Source organism: Trichechus manatus, unplaced genomic scaffold (genome assembly GCF_000243295.1).
Source record: "Trichechus manatus latirostris isolate Lorelei unplaced genomic scaffold, TriManLat1.0 scaffold00028, whole genome shotgun sequence".
NCBI classification, from domain to species: Eukaryota; Metazoa; Chordata; class Mammalia; order Sirenia; family Trichechidae; genus Trichechus; species Trichechus manatus.
The window spans coordinates 17,303,174-17,328,129 of record NW_004443964.1 but is presented as its reverse complement, the minus strand read 5'-3'; the positions used below and the strand labels follow the sequence as shown (position 1 = coordinate 17,328,129).

The 24,956-nt window shown below is 43.5% G+C and overlaps 1 protein-coding gene across 1 annotated transcript in view; it reads right to left on the bottom strand.

Moving 5' to 3' along the window:
* Positions 1–18,363, bottom strand: part of ERN1 (endoplasmic reticulum to nucleus signaling 1) — an 82,169-nt gene extending 63,806 nt beyond the window's left edge. Inside the window, exon 1 of the mRNA XM_004374214.2 lies at positions 18,266–18,363. Within this exon, the coding sequence (XP_004374271.2) occupies positions 18,266–18,322 (57 nt within the window). The 5' untranslated portion in view covers positions 18,323–18,363. The remainder of the gene's footprint in view (positions 1–18,265) is intronic.
* Between the last annotated feature and the right edge of the window lie 6,593 nt (positions 18,364–24,956).

Here is a 24,956-nt window from a genome sequence, read left to right as displayed (position 1 = left end):
TCAGGGATACAAAAAAAACTAAACCCGTTGCTGTCAAGTCAATTCCGACTCATAGCGACCCTATAGGGCAGAGTAGAACTGCCCCGTAGGGTTTCTGAGGAATGACTGGTGGATTCAAACTGCTGAACTTTTGGTTAGCTGCCATAGCACTTAACCACTGTGCCACGAGGGCCCCTACTGTCAGGGAAGGTTCTCCTAAAGAAGTAACATTTGAGTTAAGAACTACAGGAAGGAAGAGAAGAATTGCCTGGGTAGATGGAACAGCCTCAGCAAAAGCCTTGAGGCAGAACACAATTTCCCGTGTTTGAGGACCTGGCAGGCCAGTGTGGCTGAGCAGAGAGTGGAGCAAAGTGGGGTAGGAGAAGTAGGCAGAAGCCCAAGCATGTACTCATACAGAGTGGGCCACAAAGTAAAAGTTTTTTTTACATGTCTTATTTGTTAGCTATGCAGCCTGCAGAAAGAGTAGAAAGGTGTGCTGTTGATATCCACGTAAGGCAAATCTGGAGAAAAAACCAGTCTGGTAAGGTGAAGCAGCTCATATACCAACCACAGATCAGAAGCTGTATTCACACCCTAAGTGAGTCTTCTCCAGTGTTTTAATTTATTCTAACACTACACTAATGCCGCCTTGCTGGTTTATAGCTGAATATGAACATAACACACCAAAACGTCACGGGAGAGTTTAATAAGTAATAAGACTGTTTCTGCGATGAAACAAAACAAACCCCAATACAAAGTCTCTTGCTTTCTGAGACACCATGACACACAGGACCAAAAAGCTCTCTCTCAAGGCCCAAGGAGCTAAATCTGCCCCCTCAACTTCTAATCTCCCAGGGTGCACCACCTCCCCAGCACCCGCAGTCAGTTCCAGGGCTATTTTTACTACAGCAGGCAGGAATCTTGGGAGTACTAACCTTATAGAACGAGGTAAGTCACCGGACCACGGTCTCACATTACTCCAGACGCTTGGCAAGGACTGAGAGTATTTATCAATCTCTTCCAGGCACTCCCTGTTTCACACTTCTTCCTGTTGGCTGACTCTTCTATTTCCAACTCACTCACTTCAAGTTCACTTATTCCAACCCCACCCCAGGCCAGACTCTCCCTTTTATCCTCCATAAGTACAGAAGGAAGCATCCTGTTATGTACAGGGCACTGGAGCCCCAAGGACCATTACCCCTGCCTTCCAGGAGTTTACCATCTAGCAGAGAACAGTGTAACACAAGGAAAAAGGTAGCAAGTTCCATGACTGTTGTCTCCTGAATGCATATTTGGCAGCATCCCTGGTCCCTGCCTAGAGCAAATCCCAAAAACAGCCTTTTCCTGATTCTGAGCCCACACTACCGTGCTCATGCAGAACCATCTCACTCCTTGGCCTACCCTGTGTCCATCTAACTTCAAAACTTGTTAAGTATCCTCTAGAAACTCCAAGTTAAAAAAAAAAAAAGAGGTACCCCGGGTATCCCCCTGAGCCTGGCACATGGTAAATGGGTGTTTTTGGGAGAATGAAGCTGAAAGAAGATGAGATGGGACACAAGGATATGAGCTCTGATTTGGGTTCTGGGCAAGTCACTATTTTTCTCTGGGCATCAGTTTCCCATTCTACAAAGTAAGAAGACTGGGTTGGATGATGTCTTTTAGCTCTGAAGAGCAATGATCCATGATTTACCAGGCCCTCATCTCTCCTTAGGAAACCCTAGTGGCATAGTGGTTATGTGCTATGGCTGCTAACCAAAAAAGGCTGGCAGTTCGAATCCACCAGGCACTCCTTGGAAACTCTACAGGGTGGTTCTACTCTATCCTATAGGGTCACTATGAGTCGGAATCAACTCGATGGCAATGGGTTTGGGTTTTTTTTGGTCATCTCTCTTTAGGTTTTGTTGTAGATTCTTCTAGCCTCAAGAAGTCAAAACACACCCAAAATCCACAAAAGAATTTGAGAGAGTTTAGAAGTCTTGATGCCTTTGGACAAAGTCATCCCCACTATCCGTTTTGCAACATCCCAATGTCTCTGCTTATCTTGAAATATTGCAACATTTGAAATTAGTAATAATCTGACTCACATTAGCTTTAAGGTTCAGGAAGGGGAAAAGAAATACCACAGAAATCAACTAATGTTATAGGGACTCCCAAGAAGACATACATGCTATAGACTCTAAAACCAACCATCAAGTAAGCTGAAAGGAGGCTTCCTATTCCTCTCCAAACCACAATCAGATAAGTGTTTGAACTATACCCACTTGTCGTAAGCCCCAGAGATTTCCAGCTACTGAACCATCAGATCAAGATGACTTAGAGTTGATTTTAGAAGCGACTGTGGTTTGGTTCCCAGTCGGTAGGGTACCAAAACTACAGATAAATTAGTTGTTAATCTCTATGTGCAAAGGAAACTGTTTTCCTCTTTGCAAAACCAGACCACAGCAAGTGGAAAATAAACTCCAACAGAACTATAGGATAAGGTCACTGGATTGTTCAAAGCCTGGTGGGGCCTTCCAGGTCTGAGGTTCCCCAAACCTGGTTTTGCAACATTCTTGCAGTATTTGAATTTATCTAGAGATAAACTGTAAATACTTTTACAATGAAATTAAAAAAAGACAGTTTATTTCTATTTAATATAAAAATGCATATATAACACGTGTATTTGGGAGCACAGCCATCACAAAAATCAAAGAAATGTTGGCTCTGTTCCCCAAGTCGTGGGGGTTTCTGAGGTTTCCCTGAGAGAATTTTAAACTTTCTCTTGGCATGTTATCATTAAAGATCAACAACAGTCATACTTAATACCTTATATTTGGTCAGGATTTTTGGACACACATGAGAGCTATCCACACCAGTCCTCCAGAAGATTAGACAAGAAACTAACCGGAGTTTTATACAGCAAATCTGTATATTAGCTCCAGCACTAAGTGATATAAAACCCACTCAAAGTGCAGAAAGGGCCCTCCAGGACAGGTGAGTGACACCTGGTGAAACCACAGCCCACAGTTGTGGCAAATTTACCAGTCCCCCACCTCCCTTTGCCCTGCTCTCTTTTTTCTTTTTCCCATAGTATGCATCACCTTTTCACATCCTACATAATTTGTGTATTGTTATGTTATTGTTTCTTGGCTATTTCCTCCAAGTACAGGTAATCTCTGAGTTACAGACGAACCACACTTACGACAGTCCGTTTTTTCTTTTTTTTGTACATCTTATCGTTAGTAATATGTACTACATACAATGTTGCAGCTCGTAATTTGCTGATGTTATCATTCTCAGATATTCACTGGCAGATGTTCAATTTTATGATTTACTGTTCAAAACACTGCTGTATAGCAGGCTATGACCTGGTCTACAATGAAGTTGGTGTCAGTGTCAGGAGTCTTAACGGATAGAAAGTTGGGCAATGTTCAACTCCAATGACAGACAACAACTGGACTGCACATGTTGCAGACAGCAGTTACGACTCCAGCTTCATTGCAGACCAGGCCTATAGTGTGATCTTATTCAGCGTTTCGTACCATCAGAAGCATCAGCTGTTAATTTGAAGCCAAGCTGTTCAAGTTTCTCTAACTGTAACACCTGTACCACTTATACCCCCAACAATATGTCTAGCAAAAGAAGTCATGCCACTGAAAGTTCAGATTTATGAAGACACTGATTTAAGTATAAACATCAGATTTATAAAGATACTGATAATAAAAGGCAATAATAATGAAAACTAAAAAAAAAAAATGAGGTGTTCAACTTATGTCAGAACCGACTTATGACAGAGCCATAGGAAAGGAATGCCAACATTAGCCAGAGACTACCTGTAGATGAAAGCTACTAGACGAGGGCAGTGGTCTTTGTTCTTCACTCATGTGTCCCAGCACCTCAGACAGTGCCTGGCACATAATATGCACTCAGTAAAATTGCTGAATGAATGAATGAACAGATGGAAAGGTGCCTCCACTATACTCAGGAGCTAGGAATCTGGGAGGCTCAAAGCAAAGCAACCCTCCCATCTTCGACCTCCCCAGGTGACAGTGTGAAGCTGTAGCCAACAAGCAGACTGCTGGGGGGCTAGTCATTTTATCCTAAATGGTGTTTCTAATTCGGAAAGTCATTTAGAAATACACCCACTGTAGAGATCCTTCTGGAGCCCTGGCGGCACAGTGGTTTAAGAGCTCGGCTGCTAACCAAAAGACTGGCAGTTCGAATCCACCGGCTGCTCCTTGGAAACCCTATGGGGCAGTTCTACTCTGTCCTGTAGGGTCACTGTGAGTCGGAATTGACTCGATGGCAACAGGTTTGGTTAGAGATTTTCTAATTCCACTGCCTTGTTTTACAGATAAAGAAGCCCAAAAGTCTCACTTTAGCACAGGACCCCTCATCTCCCGACTCCCCTTCACTGAATACATTTTCATCGCATGTATGCGTTAAAACAGGCCTCAGAGGCGACACAACCTTGTCAGGTCAGATGCCAGGTGCCACTCAGAGGTTCTACTGACAGTTACCAACACGGTTCCAACAAAGCTTTCGATCTGGTCCAGCTCAGTCCATATGATCCTGAGAAGTGCACTTTCCCTGTGTCTAAACCAGCTAATGTAATTCTTTGAGTAACAACCAAGATTAGTCCAGTTGTTGAGACAACTGACTAGTCATCTTCCGCATTCTGTAGTCAGGCCTTTCAACTGTGTACCTGCTGTAAGAACCCTTCAGGGAAAAGCCGCCCAACTGAGGCTATGCGGTTGATGAGGACCCAGATATCCACAGCTCTAACATGGAAGGGGGTTTGTCACAAACCGTGCTCACTTAAGATTTGCTTCTAACAGCTACATTCTCATCCTGATAGGAAAGTTCCTTTTTGTTCTTTTGCTTCAGTCTTGTACTTTAACTTACTCCTTTCACAAATTTCTTCTATCCACTCTCCTTAGCTACTTCACTCTTGCTACAGAGGCTTGTTTTGTTTTGTTTTTAATAGAAGGCTCTTTTACAACTACAAGGATGATTTTACCCACCAGAGTACTAAGAAGGAATCTTAACAATAGTATTGTTTGGGTTTCTTAGGCCTCTTAGTACATAGAGAAGGCAAAAATAACTAATAAAGAAGCATAGCATTAAGTAATTTAAATAATGCTAAACATTTTTATGGTTCAACATCTAAGTATAATTTGAACAGAAGGCCAGTTATCAGTTATAAAGCTGATAAGAAAAGTAATTTTAGCAGTTAGTGCTGAAAGAAGAAGTATCCACCTGTCTTGAACTACCTGTTCTTGGTAATAGAGTATAACTGGACAATCGAACATAATAGAAAAAAACACTTAATACTAGGTTGTCTATTTCTAGTTCTGCCACTAACTAGCAGCCCATATCAATCCTAACCTCTCTGTAAAGTGAGCCCAAAGCTCTCTCCGGTCCTGTCCAGTGCTCTGTAATGGTACCAGGCCAACACATCTCCATTCGCTCCGTTCAGGGTCAAGATACAGTAATTATTCAAAGGCCTTACTTAGCACAGTGGTTCTCAACCTGGCTGCACATTAGCATCATCTAGGGCTTAAAATAAGTAAAAATAAAAAAAAGAACTGATGCCAGCCTCCGTTCTTTGAGATCTGACTTAAGTCACCAGGGCCAGGGCCCGTGCATGGGCTTTTCAAAGGTGCCCCAAGTGACGCCAGGTGACTAATTCGAGCCAGGGTTAAGAAACACTGCCTCAAGGAACACATTCATTTGCAGTTGCAGCTGTGGCCCTTGGGACAGGTGTTTCTCTCACCCTAAGGGCCCCTCAGGAGTCAAGGTCCATTTGCTTCAAGACAAAAAAGACCTGATTTAGTGTGGTCAACAAACTCCTCCGATCCCACTGGCGATGAATGACAATGTCAAGCCCTAGGGGTCTGACAGCACTGTTTGTTCAGAAAATGTCTGAAAAAATTTGGTTTCCATGACAAACACTCCTGTGGCCCAGACACACAATTATTCCCTCATATGAAATGGGGCGTGGGGGTGGGGGGAGTAATCCACTGGAGACAGGGGTGGTTTTGAATTATAATTATAAATTAGTCTACTAACTAGGGAAATCATGTTTAATACATAAGAAGACAACTCTGGATCAAGGTTCATTTTCCAACAGTGAAACATCATGCTGAGTGAAAAATGAAACTGACGTGGAACAATCACAAACCATCTATCTCGTGGGGTTTGGCAGTGGGAAAAATACTCATTACTGATCCGAGGAGCCCATCAGGAAGACACAGCTCACCATGGTCATGTCCACCCCAGCAAGTAATCCTAGCCAAAACCTGTTGCTGTGAGTCGATTCAAGTATCTTAGAAGCCTCTCTAATTCTACAGAAAGAAACACTACTGGTGAAATCCCATTAAAGAATACAGAATACAGCTAAAGCAACATCTTCTCTAAAAAAAAAAAATCTACAATCCACTAGCAAAACAGCCCCTTGCTGTATTGGTCTTAATGAGCCTCAAGGAGGAATCCAACCAATATTTGCTGAGTGCCAACTATCTGCCCTAAATGCCCCAGAGGATGCAAAGATTAGTAAGAGAGTCCCTGTCCTCCAGGACAAACCAACAAGGGAAGAGTGACACATATACCCAGGACACTCTTCCTGGCCCCTCCCTCTTTACCTCATTACACTCTTCCTCTGGGACCCACCTCAGATAACCTGAGTCCCTCCATTATGGTCCAAGGGCCACAACCACTCTCTCCCCTGTCATCACAGACCCACTCCCTGGTACGAGAACTGCTTAGAAGATGGGGAACTTGTAGAGGCAGATCTCCCGGGTCTAGGCCAATAACTAGAAAGCAGTATCATTGCAGGGTTACTTGGCAAATGCTACGACTGCACTAGGGAAGAGCAACCTTGGTTAAAGGCACCTAAGACACGAACTTTCAGTTTTGCTATTTCAGAAATATTACTCGGTGAGATGACTGGAAGACATGCACCTGCTTAGTTATTATTAGACCTCAAGCAAAGAAACGAGCTTAAACTGTGAACTAGGTGTAAGGGCCTCTTCTAATCTCCACATTCTCCACATTTGCTGGATTTGGCTCCAGAGCAGGAAACGGGCAATCTCCCTGACGGAGAGTCTCAGAAGCTGGCAGCATTTCCATTGTACAGCTGCGTCTTTCCACTACTGAAACAGAGGGTAAGAGGCCATGACTCTTGTGGGTAAGAAGAGGGCCAAATTAAGCATGTTACTGAAGCTTACAAGGAAGTCTACTAGCTCCAGTCCTTCTAGAGATCCCAGCCCTCGCTGCAACACAGCTTTATCACCTCCTCAGGGTGTGACTAAGGTAACTGGGCTGATCTGTTCTTAACAAACACACCAGAACATAAGCATTGCAGGAGGTGCTCTCCAAAAGGAAACAGAAGGCTTAGGTTCAAGATTCAGTTCCACCAGTGACACATGACCTTGGACAGGTCACCAACCCTCTCTGGCCTCAGCTTCCTCATTTGTCTGCTCTGAGGGACAGAGCAGGTCAGTGATTTTTCAACTTGGGAGGGGCGGGGGAAGGGGAATGCCTGAGAGAGGGTGGGATAAGCCCCCAACACCACCCTCCAAGACTCCAGTGCACTCTCACTGTTACTGAGGGATGCCACAGTATTCGCTTATATGCAGCTGGGTTGGGAAAACAATTGAGAATCGTTGGACTGGACCACTAAGATCCCTTCTAGCAGCCTAATATGCTCTGACTCTAGCTACCCTGGGAGGCTACACATTTATTCATACGTGCTCCCACTGCTCAAAGTATTTGTAGAATTTTGTGGAAATTCCCTTCCAAGAATATACTTTTGAATCCCCTAAGTGAAAGAAAGTCGTGCTCATTTGAGGATGGTTTTGATTTTTACAAACAATTGAAAATCAAATCCAAGTGTCTTCAATAAGTTATATGATCAAGCTGAGTAGGAACAATTTGGGTCAAAATTGCAGTGTGGACCATCTAAAAGTTGTATTCAACCAAACAATCGGAAGAATTGGGAAATATTTTAAGTTATGTAAAGACAGTGAGCTTAAGAGTGAATATTTGTTTTAAAGTTGAATCATTAAATGAATTAAATAAAAAATGAAATAACTGAAGAATTAAAAAAGACAGATTTGTATGACATGTAAATTGACCCCTGAAGGGGTGGCTACTTTGAAAGGGAACATTCATTTGGATGAATAAGTTCAAGTATGTTTGTGAGAAAAACAAAACCAACAGTATTACTTTAATCATCACAAGTGGTACTATAACTTTTTAAAGAAAAACAGCTGTATTGACAAGCCATATGTTTTGAGAACTGTGGCCTTCAAAAGGGACAACAGATGGATCAACTCTTGATTTATTAACAGTCTTGAGGCAAAATTTTAAATGGCCTCACAGTCAACTCCAGAAAGAATCTTGTCTGTGGGAGGTGGGCTACCCTCAAAACCAAACTCATAGAATTATCCCTAGGTATTTCAGGGGGCTCATGGGCGCCACATACCCTAGAAAGCTAATATGAAACTACTGTAGGCCCAAGAACCCTGCAAATAAGTTATTTAAGAAATCAGAATGAAACATGTTGCCATTAGCTTTTAGGTGCCTAAGGTATCATCAAGAGAATGCCATGATCATGTCTCCAGATTGACAACCAAACAAAATCTAAACATTCCATTTCCATCTGACTTAAAATCCACACTGCTTAACAGAGAACCCCAAACCAAACCAAACCCATTGCTGCTGAGTTAATTCCAACTCACAGAGACCCTACAGGACAGAGTAGAACTGCCCCACAGGGTTTCTAAGGAGCGACTGGTGTATTTCAACTGCTAACCTTTTGGTTAGCAGCCAAGCTCTTAACCACTGCACCACCAGGGCCCCTAAAAGAAAACAGCTTACCTTAAAATGGCTAGCATAAAACCAATTAAGGTTAGTTTTTTGTTTTTTATTGGCGCCCTGGTGGTGCAATGGTTAAAGCACTCAGCTGCTAACCAAAAGGTCAGTGGTTGGAACCCACCAGCTGCTCCACAGAAGATGTGGCAGTCTGCTTCATAAAGATTTACAGCCTTGGAAACCCTATGGGGCAGTTCTACTCTGTCTTATAGGGTCGCTGTGAGTCTGAACTGACTCGAAGGCAACAGGTTTATGAGTTGGAATTGACTCTGGGCAACAGGTTTGTGCTTTTTAAAACATCCTTTCAGCACTGCTTGCAGGGCCTCTAAAAAAAAAAAAAAATTACATACAACCAGCAAATTCCAGATCTAAAAATTTATCACAATGAAATAATGAAGCAGTTAATACATGTGTAAGAGTTCAGCAGGCAAGAGGGCTCATCACATTGTTTAAAGTTGTTGTTGTTAGCTGCCTTCCAAGTCAGCTTGGACTCATGACGACCTTATGCGAACAGAACAATGAACAAAACATTGCCCTATCCTGCCCCATCCTCACAACTGTTGGTATATTTGAGCCCATTGCTGCAGCCAGTGTGGATCCATCTCCTGGAGGATTTCCCTCATTTTCACTGAGCTTCCACTTTTACCAAATATTTGTTTACAGTAGTGACAATTAAAAACAGACTCAGTATCTAAATGGCTGAATGGTTCAATTACGGTACATCCATTCAGAGAAGTACTATGCAGCCAATAAGAATAATGTTGCAGAATTAAATCTACTGACACAGAAAGATCTAGGAAATGTTTCAGTTTGGGGAAGAAAAACATTATCTGTATAAATATGTGCACAGAAAAAAAAAAAAGTCTGTGAAGATATACACCAAAATGTTAACAGATTAGCTATCAGGGAAATGCAAATCAAAACCACAAGGAGAGACCACTTCATACCTACTAGGACGGTTGTAATAAAAAAGACAGTAATAACAAGTATTGGGAAGGATGTGGAGAAACTGGAACCCTCCAACATTGCTGGTGGCAATTTAAAATGGTGCTGTCACTTTGAAAAACAGTCTAGTGGTTCCCAAAAAGGTTAAGCATAGAGTTACCATACGACCTAGCAATCTCACTCCTAGGTATATGCCCAAGAGAAATGAAAGCAAATGTTTACAGAAAAGCTTGTACATGAATGTTCATAGCAGCATTTTTCATAATAGCCAAAGGTAGAAACAACTGAAATGTCCAACAACTGATGAATAGACAAATAAAGTGTGGTATATCCATACAATGGATATTATTCAGCCATAAAAGGAATTAAGTACTAGTTCATGCTACAATATGGATGAATCTTAAAAACATTATGCTAAGTCATAAAAGACATATTGTAGGATTCCATGTATATGAAGTGTCCAGAACAGGTAAAGTCACAGTAAAAGAAAGTAGATTAGCGGTACCTGGCAAAAAACAAGGCTCCCGGAATTGACAGAATATCAACTGAGATGTTTCAACAAATGGAAGGAGCGCTGGAGGTACTCACTTGTCTATGCCAAGAAATTTGGAAGACAGCTACCTGGCCAACTGACTGGAAGAGACCCATATTTGTGCCCATTCAAAAGAAAGGTGATCCAAGAGAATGCAGAAATTATCAAACAATATCATTAATATCACAGGCAAGTAAAATTTTGCTGAAAATAATTCAAAAACAGTTGCAGCAGTACATCGACAGGTGAACTGCCAGAAATTCAAGCCAGATTCAGAAGAGGATGTGGAACCAGGGATATCATTCCTGATGTCTGATGGATTTTGGCTGAAAGCAAAGAATACCAGAATGATGTTTACCTGTGCTTTATTGACTATGCAAAGGCATCTGACTGTGTGGATCAAAACAAATTATGGATAACATTGTGAAGAATGGGAATTTCAGAACGCTTAATTGTGCTCATGAGGAACCTGTGCTTAGACCAAGAGACAGTCATTCGAACAGAACAAGGGGATACTCTGTGGTCTAAAATGAGGAAAGGTGTGGGTCAGGGCTGTATCCTTTTACCATACTTATTCAATCTGTATGCTGAGCAAATAATCCGAGAAGCTGGACTATATGAAGAAGAATGCAGCATCAGGATTGGAGGAAGACTCATTAACAACCTGCGATATACAGATGTCACAACTTTGCTTGCTGAAAGTGAAGAGGATTTGAAGCACTTAATGATGAAGATCAAAGACTACAGCCTTCAGTATGGATAACACACTCAACATAAAGAAAAGAAAAATCCTCACAATTGGACCAATAAGCAACATCATGATAAATGAAGAAAATATTAAAGTTGTCAAGGATTTCATTTTACTTGAATCCACAATCAACGCCCATGGAAACAGCAGTCAAGAAATCAAATGAAATACTGCATTGGGCAAATGTGCTACAAAAGACCTCTTTAAAGTGTGAAAAACAAAGATGTCACTTTGAGGATTATGTCACTTTGAGGATTAACGCGCGCCTGACCCAAGCCATGGTATTTTCAATCGTCCCATACGCATGTGAAAGTTGGACGATGACTAAGGAAGACCAAAGAAGAATGGATGCCTTTGAATAGTAGTGCTGGCGAAGAATAATGAATATATCATGGACTGCCAGAAGAATGAACAAACATGTCTTGGAAGAAGTACGGCCAGAACGCTCCTTAGAAGCAAGGATGACCAGACTTCATTTCATGTACTTTGGACATGTTACCAAGAGGGACCAGTCTCTGGAGAAGGACATCACGCTTGGCAAAGGAGACAGTCAGTGAAAGAGGAAGACCCTGAATGAGATGGATTGACACAGTGGCTACAATGATGGGCTCAAGCACAGCAATAATTGTGAGCATTGAGCAGGACGGGGCAGTGTTTCGTTCAGTTGTACATAGGTTCAATATGAGTCAGAACCAACTTGATGGCACCTAACAATAATAACAGCTAAGGGGATTAGGGAGAAGTGACAGCTAATGGGTACAGAGTTTCTTTTTTCTTTCTTTCTAATTGTGTTTTAGGTAAAAGTTTACATAGCAAATTAGGTTCCCATTTAACAATTTTTATACTACTTGTTCCATGACATTGGTTACATTTTTTACCATGTGTCAACATTCTCACTATTTCCATTCTTCCTGTTCTGCTTCCATTAATCTAGCTTCCCTGTCCCTCCTTAACGTCTTATTTTTGTTTTAGGGTAAATGTTGACTGTTTGGTCTCATCTAGCTGATTATTTAAGGGAGCACAGTATTCTTGGGTGCTATTGTTTATTTTATAAGCCAATTTACTGTTTGGATGAAAGGTGACCACCAGGAGCGGCTTCCGTTACAAATTCAAAGGTTATTTTAGGGCAATAGTCTCGGGGGTTCCTCTAGTCTCTATCAGTCCGTAAGTCTGGCGTTTTTTAGGAATTTGAGTTTTGTTCTACATTTTTCTTCCTTTCTGTCCAGGACCTTCTACTGTGTCCCTGGTCAGAATGGTCAGTAGTGGTAGCCAGGCACCATCTAGTTCTTCTGGTCTCAGGCTAGATGAGGCCGTGGTTCATATGGGCTGTTCTGCGGACTAGCTTCTTCTCTGAGTCTTTGGTTTCCTTCATTCTCTTTTGTTCCACATGAGTAGAGACCAATAGTTGTATCTTAGATGGCCACTCGCAAGCTTTTAAGACCCCAGACGCTACTTACCAAACTAGGATGCAGAACATTATTTTATGAACTATGTTACGTCAACTGACCTAGTTGTCCCACAAGACTATGGTCCCAAGCCTTCAAACCCAGTAAACCAATCTCATGAGGTGTTCAGTTATGTATAGGAAGTATCCAAAACTGTGCCCCCAATGTGGTTTATTATATATATGAATATTTATGCAGCACACATATATATGTATATACATATGCCTACAGATATGCCTGTACACGTACGCCTATATACTCACATGTGTCTTCATATACGTATACATACACATATATATATCCATACTTATATGAATATATACATGCATACATATCTACCTATGTAACCACACACATTTTTTTTGGTTGTTATTATTGTTATTGCAAAATTGTGTGTTACAGTATTTACTGAAATAGCTCCTTATTCCTGCATACTTCTTAAGATCTTCACTGTTTCTTTTGAGATGATAAAAACGTTCTAAAATGGATTGTGGCTGAGGGCTGCACAACTTTGTGAATATACTAAAAGCCATTGAATTGTAAACTTTAAATGGGTGGATTGTACAGTATGTGGTTATATCTCAATAAAGCTATTAAAAATGTTAAGAGTGGTGTAAAAATAGCATGGTGGCAAGAGCTTCTGACCTCCTTGCTACGTTCACAAGGGAGGAAGAGAATCATTATCAGCATCAACAGCCCAAGGCTGATTTCTACAAAGCGAGGTCCTCTCTCCAAACTTTTTACCAATTCTGACACCAACTATCCCTCCCGTGGCACTCTCTACTTCTTGGCTGGGTTGGATTATTCATTACAATGGCCACACACAATATACTCACAGACCATACTCACAGTTATGGGGTTTGTTCAAGAAGTAACAGGTTACAATTCAGGTTCAGGAACGCTCAGGATACAGTTCTTTGATCAGGACAGCCTCTTCTCAGCCATGCCTGCAGGCAGGTCTCTCTCTGGCCCTCTACCTGGTCTCTGCCCTGCTCGGGCAAGTGTTACAAAGCTCTTTCAGCTCTGCCAATAAGTGTCCAGAGGCACCCCACTCCACCAGTAAGCCTCAAACCAAAGGCACTCAGCTCTAACTCGTGGCTTGGCAAACCTAGTTCCACCAAGTGTCCGGAGGCACCCTATTCAGTCAGCAGGCCTCCTGCCAAAAGGCACTCAGCCTTCTCACTCGATGGGCCAGGAAGCCCACTGCACTGTTTCCTGCCTCTGCTGCTGCAGTGTCTGTGCTGCTGCTTCTCACCATCTTCGGTTTTATGGCTCTCTCTTGGTCTCCTGGTTCCAGGAGCACAGGGATTCTAGGTCAAAAGGACATGCTCCACTCCTGGCTCTTCTTTCTTAGTGGTGGTGAGATCCTCTCTTCTCGTCTCTGGGATGGCTCATTTTAAGTCTAATGGGATGGCAAAACTGACCAATCCCCTCATTAGAGTTCCATACACCTTATTTGCATGGTCCCACCTCCCCAACTAGGATGCCATGCACCTTATTTACATTATTAGCAAGCTACCCAATCCCCTTGGTGGGCCACAAGCACCTCATTTGCATAGCCCCACCCAGTCATTTGGTGGGAGTTACAAAGATTATGGCTAGAAGGACCATATTAAGTAATTCACCGCACCATGAGTGGTAATGTTTGAGGAGTGGGATCATAGGAGTTTTTTTTGTTCTTTTTTTTAATTTAAGCTTATCTATATTTTTTAACTTTACTAGAACGAATATGATTACTTTGAGGAATGTTTTAAATCCTCCCATGGTATCATACAGATAGTACCAAACACACACTAGAGTTGAAGAATAAAAACATAAGCCTTTCCTTTTAATAGCAGGAAAAATGGAAACAACACAAAACAACCTCAGCAGGGTAATAACTAAGCAAAGGACAGCTTATTACCATGTCAACCCCGATCACTTTATGACCCAAGTCCCTAACCCATGGTCAGGGACAGAAGGCTCAAATGCTTTCTGTATAGAAATGCAATAGCATACTCAGAACATTCCCTAGCAGGTTACAGGGAACCTTCTGAACAAAAATACAAAGCACACCATTTTACACTCTTGTATTTGCTGTGTGCGTTTGTTCATGAACAACGATCATGAGATGACCAGAACTGATGTAGAGGCTGTCTAGAAGTAACTTAAATTTTAAAAAAAGGAATGTAAGCAAGGACCTTATGATGATTATTACATTTTTAGGTTCTACTTTTCCAAACCAGGATCTGGTCTATTGTACTCATTTAAGTATCTGCGTTGCTCTCAGGCAGGGAAGTCTGAAACCAAACATGGGATACAGGTAAAGATAAAGATGCAAAAAAAAAATCCCCCAGCTTCTGGGGAATATATCCAGCTGGCATGTTTATTATTCATAGACTATGATTCACTGTCCCTATTTTTTAAGCCAGCATCACACTCTAATCACATTGCTAGGTTACAAGCCCCAAGTTATTTGTGCATAATGAAAACTGAATCCATTAAAATGATACATTAGACTTTTCTTCCCTGTATCATCTCTTTAGAGAGAACATTTGGTCATTATAAAACATACGAAATACTGGACCTTAAGATTACTTTGGATCCCAAAACCAAAGAAATTTCCAATGAAAATTAAATAGATATCCATTGGTAACTATATTCCTCCGGTCCATGTGGTTGGTACTACTCTATTCAGACATGAAGAAACTTTTATTTAGCTCACTAGTTTTATATTCAAGGAATATCTCATATATGTTTTCTCCTGTGCTCTGAAAAGAAACTACCCTGCTGTAGAAAGCTAAGTGGGCAAGCAAGTTAATGCAGCAGTACAAATACACATGTGCACAACTACAATCTAATTTCATGATCAACTGCGCTGACAACAAGAGCTTATGAAACATGCTACTCCTGGCTTCAATATAAATGCCTTAATATCATCTACTAGGATAATTCATGCACGTGATGACTATCAGAATAAATGATAGACAATGTTTCTAGTTTGGACTCACCTGTCAGATGATATTTTGAGTGTTTCTGTTACGTGGTGGTATAGTGGTTAAGCGCTTGGCTGTTAACTGAAAGGCAGGCGGTTCAAACCCACAAGCGGCTCTTCAGGAGAAAAGAGCTGGTGATCTGCTCCCATAAAGATTTACAGCCTTGGAAACACTATAAGGAAGCAGTTCTACTTTATCCTACAGGATTCCATGAATTGGAATTAACTCGATGGCAACGGATTTGGTTTTTGTGTTTTGGTTTTCTGTTACACACATAAGCCCTCGTTCTCACTTTTTTTTTTTTCACCTCCCCCTAAAACAAAAACACTTGCTGAATAAAAGCAATTTTATACAGTATAAATGAAAACAAGTCTCTCACACCATGCGCAACAGACATCTCTGAGAACTGAGAACTGGCGCCTGAACACCATAAAATAAGGACTACGTGACAGTAATGACATAGCACAAACCAACACTAGGGACAAGATACAGGTCTAGGAAGAAGGAGAAAATCTCACGGACTAAATAAGCACATTCGGGATTAACACAAGACAGCCTCAAGCGCTTAGTAACAGCGACAGTACTGCATCTGGGATCTGGCAGCCCAGAGTCACAGCCCGTAATGAGTTAACGTCTAGCTCAATCGGACACACACCAGAAAAAAAAAAATCACAGCATTGCCTCCAATGTGTCGTTTTTTCATGGTACTTCTTATTGATTGATGTTACTTCTTCAAACAACAGGAAATATCATTTAAGAAGTATTCCGTGCAGGGGTACAGGATAATATTCAACAACTGATGACCTGGAGTAAAAAGGGCCTCAAATGGGGTGGAGGGGTTAAAGGGAATTAATATCTCCATTATGTGCAAGGCTCCTTCATACCTGTCAGTTGTCCCCCGTCTCGTATCAGAAAACAGTCTCCAAGAAGGCCAATACCTTGCCTGAGGGCATAGCCAACAAGTGGCTAGTTAGAACTCAGGTTTGTCTAACTTTATGATCAATGCATTCTGCACATCACTGTTGCCTAGTTTAACTGCCAACGTCTGCGATGAGTTTCACTTAGAATTTTAAAATAACAATTCCCACTACGCTTGGGGGTGGGGAGGTGGGTGAAGATTTTTATTGGGAGATAATTTTGAGAGTGAAATTCTGACCTTTCCCCTAAAAAGCACTTGCACAAATACATAACCTTTTGACAACGGTCTGGAACACCTTACCATGAACTCTGAGAAGTTTGGGTTTCTAAATACAATTTGGAAATATTTACATGAACTGAAATTACAGTCCCAACTAAAGCTAAACAATTATTTTTGGCTCTTTAGCATAAGTTATACAATAACTAAAACACTAGAATTCAGTGAGAGACTAGCAAATGGAAAGATATGGAAAGGAAACCATATACACCTCGGCCCAAAACATATGAAACGATCAATTTCCATGTATACGTTTGGTCATTTTGTTTATACTAATATTTGTGAACAGATGCCAGGCTGTAATTATTAACCAATCCAAGGTTCAAAGCCTGACTCTAGCTGTGAAAGTGGATTTTTTTTTTTTAATTAGAAGAAAAACTTATACAAGTTCTATCATAAAAAAAGTGCATACAAATTTATTTTAACAAATCTGAATTTGGAAAAGATGGCCTTATTTATTACTTCAGTTGTTTAAAATTCTTGTTGTTCCTAGAGCACAGAATATTATTTGCCTAAAATGCATAACCTCCGAAGAGTTTCCACTGTGGCACTCAGGTACACACGTCAGTTCTCCACCTGGACATCCAGTACATGATATGCCGTATTAAGCAGTACACAGTGGAGGTCGTTAAACAGAACCTGTGCAAATGTGCCATACCCACATCCTGAACAATACTTTAAAAAAAAAAAAAAACGCACTAATTGAGGTTCTTTCAACCAGGAAAAAAAACTAAGTTTGCCCACAAAATGTCCTCTCAAACACGGTGCCCAAATCCCACAGCCTGAGGGAAGGCCATAAATAGTTAAGTAAATGTAAAAATAAATGTACACCAGGCGCTATGGGTTCTTCTCCATAAAAAAGATCGAAAGAGTTGCTGACAGCCTCACAATACTCTCACCTGAGGAAAGGGTCTTTCATTTAAAGTTCTGAAGCAGCTTCACCTCTGGCCCATATGAGGTTTTAAAAAAGAGTCAGATTCCCACAGTTTATAAGTTGCTTAACGAAGTCTTGGTACATAAAAGGAAGCCTCCTGTCTCTGAATAACAAGACACCTTTAAAAGCCGGTAAGGAGAATCAAGCCTCTGGGTAAAAATGCTTACTCCCTGTTGCATTCTTTTTCTAAAGTTTTCGCATTTTTTAAAGTTCAAACAAGGATTGCAAACGCAAGACATTCCCTTCCCCTCGATTATAAGTCCCTTTACGTCCTTCTGCGGCCACTGCCGGGCAAAGCTAGTGCCCACCTGTGGGGAGGGTCCGGCAGGTGGGCTGTCCTCCCAAGGGCCCTGGGTCTTCTGGAAGCACCGAGGTGCCCCACGGCGCGCCACAAGGCTGCGCGGGAGCCGCTGTCCGTGACAGATGCGTTCGGCCAGGAGGCCCTCGGGTGGCGGCCGCGGCTCCGGCCAGGGAGGCGCTCCCGGCCCGCGCCGCCTCTGCGCCCGCTGGAGCGTCGGCGGGGGCGCACGGGGCCCCGGACGGCGCTGCCACGCTCTACGCTCGGACTCCCGCTCACGCGGCCGGCGCGACCCTCCCCCGGCCACGACCTGGCCCGGCCAGAGCTGTCCCCCACCCAACGCTCCCCGGTCACTCACCTCAGAGACAGGCAGCACCAGCGCCAGCAGCAGCAGCAGCAGCCGCCGGACCGGCATGGCGGGGACTCGGCCCTGGCTCCGGGCCCGGCTGGTCGGCTCCGGGGGCGGTGAGGACGGACAAGCAGGCGGAGGACGGGGCGGGGGCGCCGCGACAACAGCGCGGCGGGGGCCCGGCTTCAGCGAACGCAGGGCTGACTAGGTGGCGGCGGCACCCCCATTCCCGGCCCTATAAGCGCGGGGTGCCGCCGCTTCTTCCGGTCGGGGCGGGGCCCGAAGGCGGGGGCGGGGCCCGAAGGCGGGGCCGGGGCTGGGCTGGGCTGGGGCTGGGGCCCGCTCAGAGGCGGAGCTGGGAGGGGGCGGGCACGGGGGGCGGGGCTGTCATGACCGGGGCGTGGCCCGGAGCTGGCTCGAAGGCGGAGCCTAGGGGGGCGGGGTCGAGGGAGGGACTGGCCTTTAGCAGGGCAATGTGGGCCTTCGGCTGGCCGGGGTCTGGCCGCCGCGGCTCCTGAAGAAGTCTGGGCCCTCACATGCCGGCTGTCGGAACGCTGGGCTGTCAAGGCGAGGAGCTCGTCCGGAGGCTACAGGAGGCCGGCAGTCCTGCCACGCGGACGTGCCCGCCCCTAGGCAACTCCACTAATCCCGCCGAGGGACCAGCTGCGTCACACCCAGTCAGAAGCGAGAACCAAGAGAGGGGTGGTCCCGGGTGCCCCTGAGACACCTCTCCCCGCTTCATCTTCCCACCATCAGTGACATTTACTGAGGCGACCTCCAGAGCAGGAGTTCAGCAGCTGGCAGGGGATTCCAGCAAACACAAGTTCAGCACTCTGGAGTCCTCCAGCTGTGCCTCATCTAGTCCGAAGCCCCTCTTCCCATCCCTTGCCCCCAGGAATTCCCCTCGCATTGTGTCCAGCAGCCATCAGTTCCCTTGGGAAAGAACCACAGCCGAGTTATTCACCAACAATTATAAACAAAGAAGGAAATCGGTTTGGCTGCTTGTGTCCTGTGTGTTTCTGTGGGACCTCGTTATTTGCAGATGGGACCTTGTAAAACTTATGATGAAATGTGTCACAACTCCCTGGAGCGAGTGGGGTGGGTTGAGGACTTATATGAGGTCTATTTGAGGGTTACGGCTATTAATCCGAATTAAGAGCCTGGAAGCTGTTTTGGTCACTGGTCTCATGCTGCCCTCCACTGAGCTGGAAGGAGGAGGGAGATCACAGTATTTGTATCAAGAGAGAATAAAGCAAGATTTGGAGAGCAAGGAAAGGCATTTTACATATGATATTAGGAGAAAAAGAAAAAGGGCATCCCAACTTGTCTAATTTTTCCTGATTTGTTCATATGACAGTCTAAGGTTTTTCAGGGTTTAGGGGAAAGGAGTGAGCCAGGCTAGAGAAAACAGCAAAGGAGTAGTGGGGAACTGACCCAATGGCTGATCTGTGTGCTACTGTGGATCAACCCTATCCCTTCATAACAGACAAATGCTCATAGTAAGCCAAAACCAGGACCAGTTGCCATCAAGTTGACTCCGTGTGTGTTAAAGTAGAACTGTTCTCCACAGGGTTTTCAATGGCTGATTTTTTTGAAGTAGATCACCAGGTCTTTCTTCCAAGGTGCCTCTGGGTGAACTCAAACCTCCAACCTTCCAGTTAGCAGCCAAGCGCATTAACCATTTGCACCATCCAAGGACTCCTCATAGTAAGCCAAAACCCCATAAACAGAGCCCATTCCCAATCCCCTGACCTTGATCTCAGTTAAGAGACTAAACACTACCAATGCTGGAGAATCCAACATGCCAGTTAAAGAGTGAGACAACCACAGTAGATGGACCCTGACAGAATGGAAGAAAAATGTGGACTGGAACCTCAAATTCCTAAAAAAAAAGACCTATTGGACTGGTTGAGACTGGAGGACTCTCCAAGACTATTGCCCTGAGATACTCTTCAAACCTCAAACCCTTGAGGTCACCTTGTGGCTAAATAACAAATTGACTCAAAAAACAATAAATATCACCCATAGGTACTGTGCTCATTTTAAAAATATAAGACCAGAAGGTCAGTAATTACTTTAACACAAAGATGAGAATGTAAGGGGGCAGGGAAACTAGATTAATGAAAACGGAACAACCAGAACGGAGATAATGAGAATGTTCACACATTGTGAAGAATGTAACCAATGTCACTGAACAACTTGTGTACAAAGAGTGTCAAGTGGAAACCTAAACTGCTGTGTAAACCTTCACCAAAATCGCAATAAAATATTATTTAAAAAAAGAGAGAGTGAGCTGAATTTTGGCAACTATGAAAGTGATGGACACATTTTGAAAAGGGTTGCCTGCATGTCTAAGTGCAAATGGAGAGGTTTGGGATTGGGAGAGTGATGTGTGGAACAAGGTCCCATCACTCCCAAGCAGTGTGGCCAAGTGTCCAGGAGGAGCCGACAGCAAGGAAACTGGGAGGAGCTCTTTAATTATTACCTGTCCAGCTTGCAAGCTGACCACAGGGTCTGAGTTAAAAGAGAAGCTTGACTGAAAAACACCACTTTCACGTCTTTTCTCCAGTTTGTATGTTTGTTTTCCCAAACAATAAGGCTAGGAGGGGAACTTTCTGTGCTGGAACTCTGACAGCCCATTTATAATTCAGAATGTCACTGTGACTCTTGGGAGCACCGCAGATGAAACACAAAGGGGATTGCTTACCTCAGTCTAACTCATAAATCGGTTTTAAAGATCCTGCAAAGAAAAAAAAAATCTGTTTCACAGAGTCTGGGCCAGGTGTTGGGCCAAATTACCAGGCCTTAATACGCTGTTCCATGGTCTCAGGATTTCTTATGCCCCAGTTAGGCTGTTCTTAAGTCTCACCAGTTCACACTTCGCAGAACATCACATGATTGGCAACCTCAGACTGATAAGCACTGTTTTGATTTATGGCTGTGTTCCCTTAATCTTGCTCCACACTCAAGTACTACTTTAAACAGCTTTTTGCTTGTGATAAAGCAGAAGATGACATCACTAATAAACAAAAACAGAAAAGGAAACATTCTGTAGGATGTTTTTGAAATAGACCTGCTCGTGTAAAAGACATGAAAATGGTCGTTTAAAGGACCTTTCAGGAAGTCCCATTAAATAACTTCCATTAAACAAGGGCAAAGGTCATGGTCTTGGTGTAAAGATAAGCCCTCTTTTTTTTCGCCAACGTAAAAAAACATACATCAGATTCAACAAAGACTGTAGTAGGGTCTGGATATGTCTAGGGGGTGTGAGAAAGTGGGTTAAAAAAAAATCTTATTTTCACTTCTCTCTAAACTAGTGGTTCCTAAAGTTGGAGAGCTTTTAAAAAACAGGGTTCCCGCACCTTTCCGTGCCCCCTTCCTCCGCTGACTCAGGATCTCCAGGAGTGGAGCTCAGAAACCTGCACATTTTTCAGTTTCTGCCAGAGACTCAGGGCAGCCAAGATGAAGAACCAGGGCCTCGGCTCACTCGCTATGCCCTGGGTTAATCCCTGTGGCCATGACTCCCTTTTGTTTATTTTAGCAAATGTCGCCCTCTAGTGGAAGAAATTATGACCCGGTCTTTAAAGGCGTTTGTGCCTGTCTTATTTGTTTAAGCCCCTTAAAATTTACTTAAAAAATGATTGTGAGGTTGGTTTGCAGAGAGTTGTTTGGTAGGAAGGTAGCTCCCTTTGAAGAAGGAGACTTGAAAGGAAATCTGGTAAAACCAGAAAGGGAACTCATGGTTGAAAGCTCCAGTAATGTCTCAAAGGAACGATGTCTTCATCAGAATAAATCAGTTTTTTTTTAGTGATCTGCTGCGGCTGCTACCACTTCCAGACAGACTTGAATTTACAGCACACGTGGTGTCATTACGGAATACGTAAAACGATGAAGCAGGCGTCTCGGATACCAAGCTGAATTTCTATCCCCTTTGGGTCCTAATGTTTAAGGGAACTAAAAATAAACAGCTGCTGCCACCGTGAGCGGTTTGAGTTTTAGGTAAATAGAACTTTGGCTCTTCCTGTTCTAGGATGACTGGATTTGAAACCATGTGACACTCATTCTGAAGGACTTGTCTGTTTCCCAGAATCCCACTCACTACGTGCTTTCTTGCATTGCAAAAGCAAGTCTGTCTTAGTATCGCAGTTAGTATTTACGGGGTGTTTACTGTTGTTTGGCAATGTGCACATACATGCTTTATAGGTTCATCCCATGTAATCTGCCTGACAATTTCAACGAGGTAGGTGTTATTAGCCCCATTTTACAGATGAGACACTGACATTTGGAAAGGTTAGCAGCCTAGAAGGTAACACATACCTAAGAAGAGGCAGAACCTGGATTTGAAGCCAGCTGTCTGCTTCATGTCACAGCTTATCTAGTCAACCAAGACGCTATAATGTATTCCACCATTAGCTGGTTGTTGCCCCTGCCCACAGCATTATGACGGTACTAATACGTGACCTGTAAACATAGTTGGGGGCAATGGTGGTTCAGTGGTAGAATTCCCGCCTTTCATGCGGGAGACCTAGTTTCAATTCTCCATCAAGACACCTCAAAGTGCAGCCACCACCCATCTGTCAGTGAAGGCTTGAATGCCACTATCATTCTGAACAGGTTTCAGGAGAGCTTCCAGACCAAAATGGAAGAAAGGCCTGACAATCTACTTCTGAAAATCAGCCACTGAAAATCCTATGGGTCTCAACAGCCCGAGCAGCAACCAGTCATGGGGATGATGCAGGACGGGGCAGAATTTTGTTCAGTTGTGCATGGGTCACCATGGGGGCCAAATCAGCTGCTACTAATAGCAACATAGTAGCCCAGACTGGCATCCCCACGGAATGCTAATAACAACTAGAAGTTTGCAGAAATATGAGGTGATGAGGGGATTGCCTCAAATAACATGTGAAGACTACTGATCTCATCTTCAGGTTGTACAGAAGAATTTAAGGATTAAAGTGCCCACTGGGAATAGGGAGCTCCCTGCCCCCCGACCCCAGGTTTCTGCCCTATGGTCTAGTACAATGTTTGTTCACTTGCCTCTAAGTTTTTGTATTCCATACCCAGTTGTGCCAAGTCTGCATGCCACCATGCATGAAGTGTCCACAGTGTCACCAGTTCATGTTGTTGGGTGCCATCGAATCCATTCTGACTCATAGCGACCCCATGTGACAGCGTAGAACTGCCCCATAGGGTTTTCTTGGCTATAATCTTTATGGGAGCAGATTTGCCAGGTATTTCTCCCACAGAGCCTCTGGGTAGGTTTGAAGTGTCAGCCTTTCAGTCAGCAGCTGAGCGCTTAACCATTGTGCCATCGGAGGGCTCCTTTTATAGAATATTAATATTCTCAAAGGGCCAGTGCAGCACCAATATGGAAACTGCTGTCCTCTCAAAGTGCCTCCACTTCCTTTCTGAGCAGTCCCTCCTAATCCCCTGGGGTCTGGCTTATCTCCATAGGACTGTCCTGAAACTTCTCTTAAACAGCTCATAAACATTCCCTCTCTTGTAAAATCCCAGTGGACATGCTCCATCCTCTTTCTCCGGGGCTTCTATTCAAGTACCATTAAAAATTCTTTCTTTCTTGAACTTTTTCCTCCTTGGATATTACCGTTTTCTGGCATTCCTCCTGTTTCTCTGCTGCTTCCGCCTCCCAAACTTAGTGTGTTTCTTGAGGCTTAATATGTAGACCTTAGCGACTCTCTCTCTCTCTCTCTCTCTCCTTTTTCCAGAGGAGAGCTCATTCACAGACATACCAAATTTTAGAGCAGAAAGAGACTTTAGCCATAATTTAGTCTACTTCATTTTATGAATGACTGCATTTTTTACCTTTACACAGACGATTACCATTCATTCATTCTTTCAACAAATAACACTGAGGACTTCTAAGTTCAAAGGACTGGTGTGCTGAAGGAATATCAAAGAGTTTGCAAGTCAGTAAAAGGTGATGAGATGTGCACAGAAATAACCAATGTACAAGGCAGGCTGCGAAAAGTACAATAGGTTGGGAATAAACTCCCAGAAACAGCTATGGTGGTTAAGAGAGAGAGCGTTCTGTTGGAAGGAGGGAGGTAGGATGGGATAAAGCAGGGAGGGCTTCGTGGAAGAAGCGGTGTCTTTGCTGAGCCTTTGATAGATTTGACAGGGGGAAGAATAGTCTAGGGGGAGAGGAGGACATGAATAAAGGCCTGGGGAAAGGAAAGCACTATGTGACTTCGCAGAAGCCCAAATAGACTCATCAGTGGAGCAACGGCAGATGAGGCTGGGAAGGCAGGTAGGATGGGCCAGTAGTGGGGACTCTGAAGTCAGAATAGGGGAGCGGGGCTTTCTTTAGTAGTCAACAGAGTGAAATATAACTGGAATTGTGCTTTAGGGGGAGAGTTAGGAAAGAGACAGGCATTTGAGAGATTATTCAGGAGACTGGTGGCAAGGATTATTTTCGGCTTAATCTAGAGCAAGAAAGGGAAAGAGGGGACCAGACAGATATGAAAGACCTTGTCAAGGTAGAATGGGAAGCATGTGACTGGGGCAGTTATTCAAATAATATTCAGAAGGAGGAATGCAACAACAGTTCATCAAACATGTACTAAGCTCTTACCATGTTCAAGATGTTCCTACGCTGGGACCACAGAGGTGAACAAGTGAACAGGAATTAGGATCAGCCTTGGAAGACAGACAGATATGATGGGTGGTGTGGGCACCTACC